Source organism: Buceros rhinoceros, unplaced genomic scaffold, assembly GCF_000710305.1.
Source record: "Buceros rhinoceros silvestris isolate BGI_N320 unplaced genomic scaffold, ASM71030v1 scaffold14634, whole genome shotgun sequence".
In the NCBI taxonomy this organism is placed as follows: domain Eukaryota; kingdom Metazoa; phylum Chordata; class Aves; order Bucerotiformes; family Bucerotidae; genus Buceros; species Buceros rhinoceros.
The window spans coordinates 355-15,756 of record NW_010408901.1 but is presented as its reverse complement, the minus strand read 5'-3'; the positions used below and the strand labels follow the sequence as shown (position 1 = coordinate 15,756).

The window sequence follows — 15,402 nt, the reverse complement described above, 5'->3', positions numbered from 1 at the left end:
TCGGCCCCAGCGTCGGCCGTGGCCAGTGTGCTCGGGCAGGTGCGGGTGGTGGAACCCACCTGAGCACCAGCTGGGATGTACCAGAGGATGCTCTCGCCGCAGCCGCCGGTCTCCTTCACCCCAGCAGGAGTCTCAGGAAAGTTCTCGTCCCATCTCTGTGGAAGGCCGAGAGGCGCGTCCCGAGCAGAGCTCTCCGGGGGGGTTACGAGGGGCAGTGCTGCGGGTCACTCGCTCCCCGTTGCCCGCAGGAACTAACTAACCTCGCTTCTAGCTCAGCAGCGTGCAGTGCTGGCGGAGGAGCTCGGTCACACGCGGGCAGAGTGTCACAGAGTACGAATCCACGGCTGTACAGCTCCTACGCTGCACCGCCCCTAAAGACAACCTGCCGTTTATGCTTTGTTAACCCTGGGCAGGAGACACTGATGTCTGTGAGCAGCAAAGCCTTTACCACGAAGGTCTTAAATTAGGGAAGGAAAATTCCATTCTCACCTCTCTGCTACGAGTTCGGGGTGATGTTAGATTGCTTGGCCTCTCAACATCAGAAGAGCAGATAAAAGCAGCTGCTTGGCAAATCGGATGGCAAACTCTTTGGGACAGAGACTTTGCTTTTAGCTGTGGTCAGAGCCTGTCGCAGTCTGGCCTGGTTCTTGGCTGGGAAATGCAGACACCAAGGGAATACAAACAGAATAGAAGAGTTGTAATTAGCTGATTGGAAAACAACAGGACTGCAATGAACTCATACTAGTTCTAAGAGTTAGTACGTATTTGTGAAGTTCAGCGGTGCCGGGAGTGCCCTGGTTTTGAGAGGGTACGAGATCATCTACCACCGTTTCTTTTACAGCTCAGCCTGGGACCAGATAAAATGGTGATAGACCTCACAGACCCCAACCGCCCCCGGTTCACGTTACAGGAGCTGCGGGATGTCTTGCAAGAGCGTAACCAGCTGAAAGCTCAGCTGCTTGTGGTGCAGGAGGAGCTGCAGTGCTATAAGAGGTACCTGCTGAAGTCAGCAGAGAACTAATACCCTTACTTCTCGTGTGGGGAGCCTCTCAGGTCAGAGTGCGGCAGGTTTGAGCACCCAGACATTGCCCAGATGCGTGGGAGACATCTGTGCTCCCAAGAGCCTACAAATGAGCAAAGAAAAATGGGGGAACGATGAAGTCTCTGTGCAACATCGTTTTAAAACTCAACTCCCTCTTACTCTGCGCGCTCACAGCCTGTTCCCGTAACTGCCCCGCTGTAACCGCCCCCCCAGGTACGCCCATGCCACGCACCAGCGTGCACATGAGGTCACCTCGCAGTCACGGCAGCCACCCTCCGTACCAATGAGCACGGGGGTTTCCATCCCCGCTCTAGTCAGCGTTTCCTTCCTCCTCCAGCTGGCGGTCGGGGACGCCTGCGAATCCTCCGTCCCTCTGCTCCCACGGTGGGTATAGTTGCTCTGGAAAGCAGAACTTTAACCCCTTTCACCATCCTCTAAGATAAGCTGTGTGGATTTTTATTTGAGGCTGCCACAGAGGGTTGTGAAAGGCGCTTGAACTGCGCAGAGAATCCTTCCAGAGAAGAATTTTGGTCTTTCCAGAAGGGACCAGCCTGGGAGAGTGAAGGTGACCCACACCGGTCTTGCTTGTGGTCCTGCAAAGCCCTTCACCTCCAAGGCTGCTCCTGCCCAGCCTCTGCCCCTTATCGTCAGGTTGTCAGATCAACTCTTTAGGGCAAGAAACTACTTCTTAATCCAGACACAAAACATCTGAGCACACCAGATTTCAGCAACAAGCTGTTAGAACTAGTGGCCTGGACTTGGCTTGGATGGTAACAGGGAGGTTAAGCCAAGAAGTTAAAGTTAAACCCAAACCCAAGAAGGCAGTTTACGGGCTGCTCAACACCCCCCTCTCTGTGCTGCGAGGCACCGCTTCCCCAGCTCAGCTGCCCGCCTCTGCAGTGCAGCCACTGGAACAGCACCTTGCTTTGGTTTTCCCTGCTGCGTGACCCCTCTATGACAGGCCAAGTTAAAAATTAACAGTGGGAATGTCTTGAATTTTTGAGTGGATCCCTGAAGTCGCAGCGCTGTGCACGCACAGAGCATGCCAAGGCTGCTTTTTGGTTCCAGTAATTCTGCGTGGTTACCTCCTCCCGCAGCGTTACAGCTTCAGCCAAAGCCACCTTCCCTGTACACAGCCCCATCAACCCCCAACTCTAATTGTAGGGCAATAAGGGGCAGTGCAGGGGGGGGAGGATAAACGTGACTTTGTGTTCTAAAGTGTCTTGCGTATGTTGGAAACGAGCTCCAGAGAGCACAGGGTAACTGTTCTCCTCCCAGAGAACGGCTTGGAATGGCTGACGATTTGGGCATTACGTTTTTAATCCTGATTTGGGAGCAGAAGTTACTGTGCAGACATTAGGGAGCTGCAGGTCACCAAACAGCTCGTGGTTTCACCAGACAGATAACCTGCCTCAGCATCAGCCCACGCCCGATGGCGCACCAGCTTCTAGACGCTTTCCCGTGGTTTTATTTCCGAGGTCCGGACGAGTGTTGTTCAGCTGCGTTCAGCCACTGCCCTCCCAGGCTTTGCTCCCCTCGGCTCTCCAGATAAACGAGGTCAGCGCAGGACAGGCAGTTGGCACCCTGTGAAAAGCAGCGTAGCGTGCAGGCCGGTAAAATCTAACCCAGTTCCAGGCAGGGGAAACAGCCTTTGATAAAAACGAAGCCTTCACCTAAAGTAGGCGGTTACCACCTTGTACAGCGCGGCTGCATGGTGGGGGGATGACAAAACCCACAGCTCAGGCAAAGCCCGTCTGTTCTCCTCTCTCGGGTGGGAAGCGGAGCCTCCCCTCCCTTCCCAGCTGCGTGGTGCGAGCCGTCATGGCTGCGCTGAAGGTACCACAGACCCACCCATGCAGAAATTCACCCTCTGCGTCCGCACCCTACCATTGCTTTGGCCTTGTGTACAAATCCAACGTGTAATTACACTTCCCTTTCACTCCTGGTCTCATTTCCCATTCTTCCTCTCTGGAGAAGTCAGCTCATTACTTTTTTTTTTTTTCCAAGTGTTCTCAGTAAAGCACAGCCTAAGCAAAACTATATCACAGTCTGTAAGGACAACAGGAGCAATTAATGACAAGGAGTATCTGCCATCCCTGCCCTGGGAACACCCGCTCACCCACATCCAAGGCTGCCCGCTGAAGGGTTTAACAGATACGATGCATAAAACCACAGAAACCAAATAAAGCCTCTTCTTTTCCCAGTGGGATCATCTCACAGAGAAGGGACCAAACTGAAGAACCAGCAAAGGCCGCCAGCAGCTCTGGTCCCAGCAAGGACGGTGACGAGAAGACAATCATCCGACGGCTGTAAGTGCGGCAGAACACGGCACGCTTTGTCCTTAGTGAATCCAGGGATGAATTCTGAATTTCAGCCTAATTGGCTGGGTATTATTTTCTCCTCCTGTAAAATTAAAACCTGATAGAGAAAAAGCACCCCACGGGAAAGCAACCTCCACCCAGGCAGGGCAGCACTTTTTTTCTAGGGAAGACAAGCATTTCAGAGCAAAACTATGCGATCCTCGCCCCCTGCTAGCACACGAGCAGTTGGCAGTGGGAACACGCCAGTCGTCCCCGGAGGGTTGTTGACATTGTCCGAAGCAGCTGTACGAGTACCCACAAGCTCAGGCTGTCTCCCTAAAGTTCCCCAGAGCAGCCGAGCACGCTGACAGCCATCTCACTGCAGGCTCCTTCTCCAGTTGTACGTTACGGTTTCCTTGTTGTTTCTGGTTTTTAGGTTCTCTTTTAAACATGGAAAATGAGCAGCCTCGTGAACTTAACCAATCCTGTTCCGAAACGGCACTGCTGAGAGCCTCGAAGGTGTCAGGGGAGTTGATGACTGGAAGAAAAACCATCACTCCTGCTGCAGAAGAAAAGCAATCTCATAAAAATTGTGTTGTATAATATTCTTTCAGAATAGATTGTACTTTGATTTTTTAGAGACCACTCGACAAACATTTTTTATATTCCTTAGATTCTTCCCAGACATGACCCACATGTAAGAAATAAACATTTCTATGTTTTTTACTGTTAAAAGAGCCTGTGATGATCTGTACTACCGCTTATTTATCCCACCCACCGATCAAAATGCTCAGCCCAAATGATTTTGCAAGCTGAAGGTATTTTGCAGAGCTGCAGGCCACCCACGAGAGCATTCAGAGGAGCGCTGGGAAGGAGGAACCCTTCCAGATTGCCGTCCCCACGGCTCTTACACAGAAAGGAGTTATCTTAAACTAACAGACCTGCTCGAAGAAAACCCCAGCGTTGCTTTGTGTCGCCCGTCTCTCTTCACGTTAGATGGGTGACACGCAGGCAGCAGCAGCCTGTCACACCCTGCCCCACCAAAGGAAGAGGCAGCTGGGCTGTGGCAGCAGAACCCCTGCACACACAGGAGGGGCTGTTTGGGGGTGGTGGAGAAGAGAGGAAAAGATGCTTCACAGCACCAATGTCCTTTGAGAGGTGCAGATGTGCTCGAACTGGAACAGAGGCAGCAAACATTTAATTTCTGACAGCTAAAGGTCTCCTGTGGGAGACAGTTGTATTTTTCGTAACCTCTGTTCTTTCCATCAGCTGTCACAAGCTGTGGAGTAGCTCCAGTAATGAGGTTTATCACTGGTGGAAGCATGTAGGGCAAACAGAAGAGGAGGAAAAAGCAGCCTGAAAGATAGCAATTAGGTTCCACACTTGGAAAAGTAGAATTTCCAGAGCAGAAGAGTCTGAACAGACATCAAAGGAACAGTGACAGGTATCTATGATCTTAGTCTCTTCAGAAGTGAGAGCAGGCTCTGACATCTTTTGACTTGAAATCCCTCTCGTACACCGGCAGCATGAAAAAGAGGACACTTCACCCAGCTGCACAACGCGAACGTGGCTTTGCAGAAGGCAGAACCGCCGCCTCTGTTCAGAGGAAATCTGTTAGCAGCTGTACATTAGCAAAGCAACAAAGACGTCCACCCTAAGCATGTGGGGGCACAGAGCTGCTCAAGTCACTTTGCCATCTTCAAAACATTCAGAAGCCTGGGCCCTGTCCCCATGGTGTATTTTCTAGAGGATGGTAGCAGGGAAGGAAGTTACTGCATTTCCTTAGCAGAGGCTTTGTGTTGAGAGAACAAAACCAAAACCAATCACACATCAGCTGCAGCCAAGATCCACCTCGGAGCTGAAATGTTTACGTGTGCTCCAAACTCCACCCCCTTCTGTGTTTTTTCCAGGGGTGTATTTTCCAATCTCCTCTAAAGAGGGAGGAGGGGATCATGCCCCAAATCACAGTGGTCACTCTACTAACTCTTAATGAAACAAATTCACGTAATAAACCGCACAGATTAAACAGAGCTGTGCAGAAGTAACAACCTGTGGGGGAGGCACAGAAGACTGTTAACGTGGCCCTAGGCCACACTTTGCAGTAATGAAAGCTCCAATTTTTTGTTTCAGTTCAGCATTTAAGATGTTCTTTATTAAAAAAGGTAGAAGTTCACCAGTTAACGTAGACAGGAGAGCACGTCAACCTTTTTGGGCTAGTCTTCGTCTAGAACCACCACAGCTGCATCTGCTCTGGTGCCAAGGGAGCTGCACAGCTTCTCTCTCCAGAGGGGAGCAAGTTTCTCGGCTACGGCTACACCAGGGCAGGCTACAGCCCTGTTAGAGCAACCCGCTGGCTCCTGCCAAGCCACAGGGGCCTGACAACAGCAGCTTAGCTGCCAAGCCAAGGGCATCTTTCCCTGCTAAGCACTTTACACCTTGTCAGAAGATGATACCATCCTATAAGGCACAGAGGTAAAACTTCCAATGGCATGTTACTGCAAAAACTCTTTGATCTGTGTAGATACGATGTGTACATACATATATCGGTTCCTAGACAAGTCAAGGATACGTACTCAGTGCAACATCAGCTTTATTACCATCTTCCGATGCAGTGCTGCTCGGTCACCAGTTCAGCGTTTCAGAGAAGACAATCTCCTTGCTACGTAAGCAGGGGAGAGCTCTTCTCCCTTTCTCATTTACAAAAGTGATGCTGAACAGCAGTTTTAAGCTATTTGACCTGATAGAGAACAAGCAAATGTTTAAATAAAAAACAAAAGGAAGCATTTTATTCCAATTTTGACTTAAGGGAAGTGCTCTAGTAAAACAGGATACTGTCCACTGCTGTAGTCTCCACTACTGAGACCAGAGAAAAATCAGTGCCAACTCCACCACGTCAGCCAACAAAGCTTACCTGTCAGGTAACAGCTCTCCAGTTAATTCTTCAGAAATGGTGAAAACGCACAGGCTGTCTCTGATGAGTTTGCCTTGTGTTAAGTGGTAAATATCATGAAGCATTTAATAGCTAACGATTTTCACAGCTTGCTTTCAAAATGCTACTGATCTGCAATGGAGACAGGTACTATAGCAGCCACTTCTTCAATAATAAATATATTCTTTATTTTACAGAGACATTGTCTTCAAGTTTTTAATTTAAAAAATACATCACTAAGCCACCTCTCTTGCTGCTGGAGCATACAACCAGGACGTCGTTGCTATCCGACCTATCACATAGGCAAGCTTTTAAGATTGTCCTAGAGGGCATGAGCTGGAAGAGCAGCAGCCTTCAAGACGTGAGGAACGGAGGACATAAACAGAGCCACAGATCCCTTGCTGACAGCTTCCAGCAGCAAGCGTGGCTGATGGCTCACAGCCATTTTCATCTACACACATGCCAAGCCTGCCTTGGCAAAAATTCCAACTGGTAAGAATTCATCTTTAACATAAAGGACCTGCATTGTATTGCCCGCCTATATCACAGATTTGGTTCTCCAACAGTAACGTCACAAACATCTGCAAGATGCTAAGCGCTCAACTCCCATGTACGACAGTGGGACCAGACCGCGCTGGACAGACCTACAGGACCAGGCAATAAGGAATCTACTTTCTTCACTGCATGAACTCCATCATTACAGTTTGAAGCTGCATATGAAGATGACTCCTATTTTTGGAACCGCTATGCTCTACTTCAAGCATTCACAGTAAATAAATAGCTTCTGATGTGGTTAATTAGCATAGGAAGGTAATAAAAAAAATTTCTGGAGAAAGCTTTTTCTTTTACTCCTTTAAAATCCTTTGGGAGACATCTCCAAGAATCAGCCATCAACTATAAAAAGGTACCATGTTAAATTGTAGAAAACAAGTAATGTCGACCATTGATTTGCACCGTGAAGTTCTACCTTCACATTTCTCATCAACCCAGCCATCAAAATCCATCCTCGTCTGGCTTGGAGTCATTTCTGCGAAGCAAGCAGCCAGTCTGACCATCCCTTTCCCTCAGCACCAGTGCATTTAAAGTTCATTGCCAACATGAGATATGACACTGGAAAAACTGGATTCCTACCACAAATGATTTGAGGAGGACAGTAGCATCCATCTCCGAGCAGCCTGTCAGCACTGGCTTGTGAAAAGCACTCTGACAGGCAGCCGAGCCACTGGATGTACGAGTCGGAGTACAGAAGTACATCTCTGTCACAGAGCTAACGCCAAGTTCATCACCCCACAAAACGGAGCATGAGGTTTCACTGCAGAAGCACAACCCAAGTGATTAAGTTTCTGTGCAAGTCTTCAACTGCAAGCTCAAGTGGCACTGGTCACTGTGCAGAAGTATTCAAATTTTAGGGAGGGTTTCCTTTTACGGTATAAAAGTTTTGGCAATCTAAGATCAATTATTCAAGCCTGCCTGGAAAACTGTAATAGGTATTTAAATACCGCAAAGCAAAAAGGTAGTTTTTAAGGAGCTCAGAACACCGTAAGCAGTCCGCTAAGAAAGCTGAGGGAAGTGAGGACCAAAAAAAAAAGTAATCCACTGACTCCTTGTAGAGCACTCTGTCCAAACCAAACCCAAAGAAAGCCAGTGAGTTAGTGTTTCAGCCACGGATGAGCTGCAATGGAAGCTTTGCTCCTGTCTCCATAGTCGTACAACAGTTCTTCACCTGCTTTAATGTCTCTGGAAGCTATCAGGATGAGATGAGGCACACCGTCGATGTCATGGAGCTTTGTCTGACAATTGCCACATTTGCTGTGATTAATCAGTCTCCCCAGACGATTAGTTTCTTTTGTAGCATCAACACTGAAAGAACAAGAACAGAACGCAGGATTGCTGCATAATGCACAGTCGTGTCTGTGGATGAAACCAAAGGGCAAGTCATACAAAGAACACAGAATCCACACAAGCCTTGAAAAAATGACGGAACATCAGAATATTCATACAAATAAACAGAGAGCACCTAATATGGTGATGTAGGTAAACTAGAGCAGTTCTGGGAGATCTCGTTAGCACAAAACCCAGAAAAAACTTTGCATTGGTTCTGAGCTGCCTCTTTCCAAGCAGCTCTCAACTGTTCATGAGGAATAGCAGAACCCAGATGCAGACACCACCAGAAAGGGTTGACACCTTAAATAGCCTCCCCTCAAGAAAGATGTGTCCAAGCTAAGGAGTAGCCAGTGACTAAGCCAGCAAGAGTCTCTACTTACACGGAAGGCTGAAAATGCCTAACTATTACACACGCAACTTCGAGACCTGGATACCAACGCTGTAGTGCCCCTCTCTGCACAAAGAATTGTCGTGGGAACCATCATTATGGCATCTAGACCCCAAGTCAGACACAGAATATAAGGCGCTTTGAGGTAACTGATAGGTTAAGTGACCCTCTGGTACCCAGCCAAGGAGGAAAGAATGTCGTCTGAGCAGCTGCTTTGAGAAAACTAGAGCTTGGGGCAAATGAATCAGCAAAGAGTGATAAAGGATGCACATGGTGTGTACGTTGGGTACTAGAGAAAGAAGGAGACCCAATCAAAGACAGATGAAGGAAATGGTTCTCTTCCAGAGAGTCTGTCCACTCTGCTTTTCCAACAAAATCCCTACAACTTAAGTAGTTAATTTTACAGGAGGATAAATTTAGGCAGAAGACCACAGAACAGCTAGAAGCCTCATCCAAGCAGATACAACTCTCCATGCAGCTTGCACTGTACTTCAGCGAACAGGGCTCAGACACCTACAATTCCTTTTAGCCAGAAGTACAGGAGGCTCTTGGGCCACGGAACAGTGTTCCAACAAGATTTCCTAATTCATGGTTCCCATTAAAAAAAAAAAAAGCATGAAATCAAGAAAAGCCTCAGCAGCATTCAAAGCCTCTATCACTCAGCTCTCACACTTCAGGGAAGAGCAGCTTACCAGTACGTTTTGCTGAGGTACTGAAAATAGTACATATAGCAGCCTGTGGATGGATCTTGAGCGTACACAGCCTCTCGCTTCTTAGCATCGGTGATCTCGATGAGATCCCCGTGATACTCAACTACAAATTCTCCTCGATTAAAATGCTTAGTAGCAATTACTCCTCTCCCTTTGCCATCGATGTAATCAATCTGTTGAGTTGAAAAGAAAATCAGCTGGGAAATTAGAAGGCATTTACATAATTGCAAACATGCTGTTTACTAGGAAAGGAGTGATTCAGCATTAAAAAACTGCTACAGCAGGGTATGTGTGTGTATTGCAGACAACGCTGCAGAAGCACAATACACAGCACTGCAGAGAAAATAGAGGATGTTTGGGACACACCCTGAGTTACCAGGCATTGTGAAAAAGTCTTCTAATCAACCTTTACAAATACACAGAGAAGAGTTGTCTGGTTTTTCTTTTAAGCTACCCATGAGCTGAGGCAGTAAGCTTTTCCATTTCAGGTGCCCCATCACCGTTAGCACATTTATGCTTTAAATTCTGCAGAGGGTGGTCAGAGTAACCCCAATGGGAAGCACTTGGTCCCAATAACAAGCATTTGCTAGCAGTGGGAGGAAAACCAGTACAACCCATCATCCCAAGAGCCATAACGAAGACCCACAGGGACTGGCTAAGAGAATTTGTCACCATACAGACAGTACGTGTGGGTGTGACCTTCTAAACATATGACAGTTAAGATCCTGTGTCTCCCCCCATTTCTGGAAACTAACCCAAGAAATAAGATTCTAAAGGGAGCAAGTGCATTTTCAGTGAAGACTGTCAAGTCCCCTCAATATTTATGACTGTGGCTGCATGTACATGTTTTTCAGAGCCAAATATTGCCCATCCGAAAGGAAAGACAGCGTGCTGCAGTTTTGCTGCATTTTCATCCTGCTATCGAGGAACTGCAGCAGTGCTGTTTAAGCAGAAAGCAGCAGAACTCAGTCTCAGATTAACAGCAACATACTGATAATCAGTACGTGGCTTCTCAGGCTGGCACTACAGTTACCTTCATTCCTTCTTCCTTCCCACTCGTAATCAGCTCATCTATTTTCCTCCTCTCCTCAGTCTGCAGAAGAAACAAGAACAAAACCAGAGTATGGCTGGTAGCCTTTAAGTTATTCTACAGCTAAAAGGAAGTTACTAGCTGATAACCAGTTCATCATTTTCCGAACCATTCCCTATTTCTAGCAAAACTGAACGGTAAAGAGGCAGATTTCTTCCTCCCCCAAATACATAAGTACATTCTGTCCTAGAAGAACTGGATCCGCATTTCCAAATTTTAAGCATGTTCTTCACAATACTTCCAGCGCAGGATGCTATTTGTATTTGGCCAATGGAAACCATTTACAGATGGTTACACGCTTCCTCAAACGTTCAGTTAACCAGCAACCTGACAAGTGATGGTATTTTAACAAGCACTACCTCCAACTCAGATTTGCTCTTCCTGGAACTTCTTCTGACTGGGTAATAATCTGTCACTTTTCGATTTGGTGTTCTTCCTTGTGTTCTAAGGGATAAAAAAAAATAGAGAACACAGATCTTTCAGCCTATTTGTGGAGTTACACCTCTAGGACAGAGGCATCTGTAATGTTGAAAGGTGATCAACATAAATCAGTGCTTCTTCTCAGTTTTCTTCACTTCGAACCTAAAGCCACATCCCCTTCTCTTCCCCATGCTATTTCCATTACTCCAGTGCTAAGTCTTCAACAATGAGAACAAGGTGCCAATGGAAACCGCCCGAAGGTCACATTGCAACTCTGAAGCCCCCTGGGTGCCTCACCAGAAGGCGCTCTAAAATTTAGGTCATGAAAACTGCTTGGCAAGGAGTTCGTTAATGTTAGGTCACAGTTACTGTGATATCATGAGAAAGATTATCAGCTCAGACAGGAAGCCTCCAACTGTTCTGTCTCTGACAAAACACATTCCCATTTGTCCACAGAAAAGTAGGTCTTAATGGCTCATTAATTTATTTTTCTATAGGTGATCAGCAAGTCTTCCACTGAAGATAAAATACAATAGCCTCACTTTCAAGAAGAACAAAAGTCCTCTGCAAGGTAGATAAATACTTTGGGCACTATTTTGTGGTTTTTAACCTGTTATTCTTGAGAAAACAAATGAGATTCGATCCTCTCAACATAACAGTTCACTTGGAAAAAAGGCCATGGAACAGGAGTAAGATTAATTACAGCTCTGACTGTCATTCCTGAAGGGCAGAGGCTGATCAAAGCCTCCTGGTGCAAAACGTCACACACAAGAAAAGCTTTTACAATTCCAGAAGCCACTTACTTTCTCCTTGGTCCACGTTTTGCTTTAACCATCTTTTTCTGAGCTGGCTTGGCGTTGGCCTCATCCGCACAGTCTGAAGGCAGGGGCGTCTTTTGAGTTTCTGCAGTTTCTTGGTTTGGACCAGAGGGCACTGAAGTATTGCACCCTCCTGCTTTATCTTTCTGGTCTTCTGGTTTCATAGCACCTTCAATTATATTGCCACCATTCTTTTTTTCTGGTAAAAGGATAATAAAATAAGGCTCTGAACTTAGGATCAGCTATACCAGAGTGCTTTAAATGAATCCCAGTGGTTTCTAGTCCAAGTTTCTATTTCTGTCAAACAGGAGGAACCCAGAGAGGCTGTTACTCAACTCTTGACCAGTCACTGCTCAGTAGACACAGTACAGAGGGAGGACTGAGCAGAGAAAGGGGAAGGGTAAAACAGAGCCCAAATATTTTGTCACGTTAGGTTGGCAACTCAGTTTTCCAAACCTGCAGCACCTTCAGGGCAGGGTTTGAAAGATGCAGAGTGCATCTGGCACACCCGATTGCCAAGTTAGCATCAGCTAAGCAACATCCTGAAGAGGGAGAAGCCGCCTCTCTGGACCCTGCACTGCTGTGATCAGTAGCTGCAGACACTGGTCCCAAGCAGCAACACCTCTCAGAAAAAAGCCACAGGAGCTAAAGTGCAAGACGACTACCCCACACCCAAACAACATTTTCTTTGTTGTGTTCATCCTACCTTGATATGAACACATCCTTCTCCTCAGCCAACTGATTCAGAGGTAGGAGAGCACAGCTCAAAGCTGAATGACATTTTTATTTAAAGCACATCACCAGGTTTAATGGTCCCATCCACTGAGACAGATGCTTCTATCTCACTGGAGAAATGAAGCCCAGCTGCACAGTCACAGCACCGGGAGAAGCTAAAGCCATCTCCACTTTCTTGTCAAAACTGGGGAACTAAATTAAGAGCTAAAGGCCCTAAGTTTCCAGAAAACCTGACACTCCCTGTGTTGAGTGTTACATAAAGTACTTGCTTGCTAAAAGTGTCTGCATCAAAACGTTTTGACAAGTTACCAAGGTCATTAAGTGCACCTTTAAACACAAGCCATTTTTTTTTCTCCCCTCTCCATAAACCTGGAGAACATTCCCATTTCTAGTCACTACAGCGAGGCACCTAGGAAGCCTGGCACTCAGCATCCACATCTCTTCTACTCCTTCTCGCTGCCTTTATTTCACCCTGAAATTTTAAGAATAATTTCTTTTTCTACCAGTACCTCTACCTCACACCCAACGTGACTTTATAATAATTTATATAAAGGCAATTCAAAGTAGTCAAACTACAGAATAAATTGATTTTAGGCCAAAAAGAGGTCCAACACAAAAAAAGAATTAGATAAACTGCCAAACACTGACCCAAAGAATCAGAGCACTAATAGAATTGCAGGGAGATTAGGGCATATTGACAACGCAAGCATGAGCTTTTCACATCCAGAGAGGAACACAAACGTAGACAAAAACCAGGAAAAATTGCTTGGTAAGCTATGACCTAAGATTTGAAAAGGACAAGGACACCCTCATTGCAAAATCCCAGTTTGCCAAGAGACTTGTAGGACTGGGAAAGCAACTGTGCCAGGGGAACTCTCTGGCCTTCTTGGCTGTGTACGGAAGTTCTCACGCTGGGGGCAGCGGGAGCACGTTTAATGAGGCAAACGATCCAAAGCTCAGTCTTACCATCCGCTTTCCTGTAGGTTTCGTTTAGTGTTTTGCCCTGACATTTCACCTCGTGATACATGACAGAGTTTTCTTCTTGAAGCGGGGGGCGAGCACCAGGAGTTTTGTTAGGATTCAGGTAGCTGTAGATTTTGGATTGACCAATAAACACATTCTCCTAAAAGAGACCCACACAAAAATCAGTATGTCACAGAGATGCCAGGAACCTGAAGTTAGTATCCACAACACCTTGCAAAGACTAGGGCTGACAGCTGACTGCGCTCATGCAGATGATGCTGCTTTAATGCATCGTCCTTGCTGCTGTTGCTATTTGTAAGTGAAAACGTAACAGCGGCGAGTGCTCAGAGATCTTTACTAATGCATACTCCCAAGTCCAAGAGGACTTCCATCTGACATGGGGCAGGATGGAGTAGTCATAACCAACTCCAGATTCCACCTTGTGCTTCACCGGATGAACTCTGGTGCTAAAAAACCCACCAACGACTCTGAGCTCCTCAGGAGGAAGGCGGCCTCAAAGAGTGCAAGCCAAAAAAAAAAAAAATACAAGTAACACAGCAAAAACTGCCCAAGCCTAGAACATACCTCCCATAGCCAGAGAGGTATGAGCTTACCCAGACTCTCATGAGGTGTCAAGTGTTACTGCAGTTAATTATATGCTCTACTGAGCCTCACAGAAAACAGGAATCAGTTTTGCCCAGTGTACCGTGAGTGACATCTCTCAGCGAAGCCTGGGAGATAAACAATGCTATCTTTTTATCCCTGGCATTTCACAAAATAGTGTCAAAGTTGTTCATGGCAAACAACCGTTAAAGAGACCACGCAAAGCACTTGCACCCAGCCAGGAAAATGGCAAAACCCCCTGGCGCAGCCAAACGCCAGAGACCAGGGTTTGTACACTGGCTCGGGCTCCAAGAACACCAACAGTGAGCACGAGCAGTATCAAATTTAGCAAAGATTAGCAGAGTCGTGTCACCTTTGCTTCTACAGTCTCCTGCCACCTCGGCCAGAGACCAGGGTTTGTACACTGGCTCGGGCTCCAAGAACACCAACAGTGAGCACGAGCAGTATCAAATTTAGCAAAGATTAGCAGAGTCGTGTCACCTTTGCTTCTACAGTCTCCTGCCACCTCGCCAAGTTTGACGGCGCAGTGTATGTAGGGCACACAGATTTCAGCCATGAAATCTCAGTGTCTGGACAAGCAGATGCAATTTGGCCAGAAGGAGTTTTTCTTGGCTATAGTTTGAGTCAACTAAAAGCAATTTTCAGACACTGCAAGCCAGTTAAAACAGCAAAACCCACGCATCCATTTTGTTAGAAAAGCACACAAAGTTTTCCATCAGTTAAAAAAATAGCTCCAGTATAGCTGACTAAACAAATACTGCAGTATATGTAGTCACACAGACACTAAAAAAGTAAACAAAGCACACAATAGAATATACAGGACAATTTTAATAATTAACATAATCATGAGCAACAAACAATGTTCACGCACAAAATAAGACCAGTTTAAGACTCAAATCTTAGTCCACGCACACTCTTTGCTAAAGATTAAGATTACAGTAGAACGACCTGAGAAAAAGCAAGTCAGTTAGACACTCCCTGTCCCCCAATATTTCTAAGAGGCCTATGAAAGACAAGACTTGTTTGTTTAAAAAATGGGGCTTTTAAGGTTGAAATGCTATGAAAGCACTCCATTTTAACAACTTGCATTTTAACAACTGCAAGCAGCAAAGCCTGCGCTGTGAAGTTCTCAACATTTAATAGAGAGTTTAAACATGGGTGCTTTTTTGAGAAAGCCAGAAGCAGCGAACTGCAGCAGCCCACCTGCCAGCAGAGCCTTCTGGCTTTAAATACACCATTAACAGGAAATGAACAACAATTTTTCCAGCGTAGCTTCCTCCCCTCATTCCCAGCTCCCTGCCTGCTGCGCTCTTGGCGCTACCGAGGCACGGCTGCCACGTCTTTGTCTATGCCAGGCTTGAGACCCTCAAGCGGAAATTTTCTCAGCACGGCAGAGCACATGAAGGGCTGCTGAGGAGCTCTGGGATTTGATGTAATAGCCACAATTATTTGCATGGGGGCATAAATGCAAAGTGACGATCAACGTCCGGCCAACCGCC

At 46.6% G+C, this 15,402-nt stretch overlaps 2 protein-coding genes across 2 annotated transcripts; one reads left to right on the top strand and one right to left on the bottom strand.

The window, feature by feature from the left end:
• Positions 1–841: 841 nt before the first annotated feature.
• RILPL2 (Rab interacting lysosomal protein-like 2) lies at positions 842–3,803 on the top strand (the record flags this gene model as incomplete). Its single annotated transcript, XM_010135039.1, has 3 exons — positions 842–993; positions 3,247–3,351; positions 3,779–3,803. Coding segments are annotated over 3 exons (282 nt in total), but the record flags the coding sequence as incomplete, so codon positions are not given.
• Positions 3,804–7,920: 4,117 nt separating this feature from the next.
• Positions 7,921–13,439, bottom strand: SETD8 (SET domain containing (lysine methyltransferase) 8; the record flags this gene model as incomplete). Its single annotated transcript, XM_010135038.1, has 6 exons — positions 7,921–8,131; positions 9,236–9,426; positions 10,287–10,346; positions 10,703–10,787; positions 11,567–11,780; positions 13,283–13,439. Coding segments are annotated over 6 exons (918 nt in total), but the record flags the coding sequence as incomplete, so codon positions are not given.
• Positions 13,440–15,402: the final 1,963 nt, after the last annotated feature.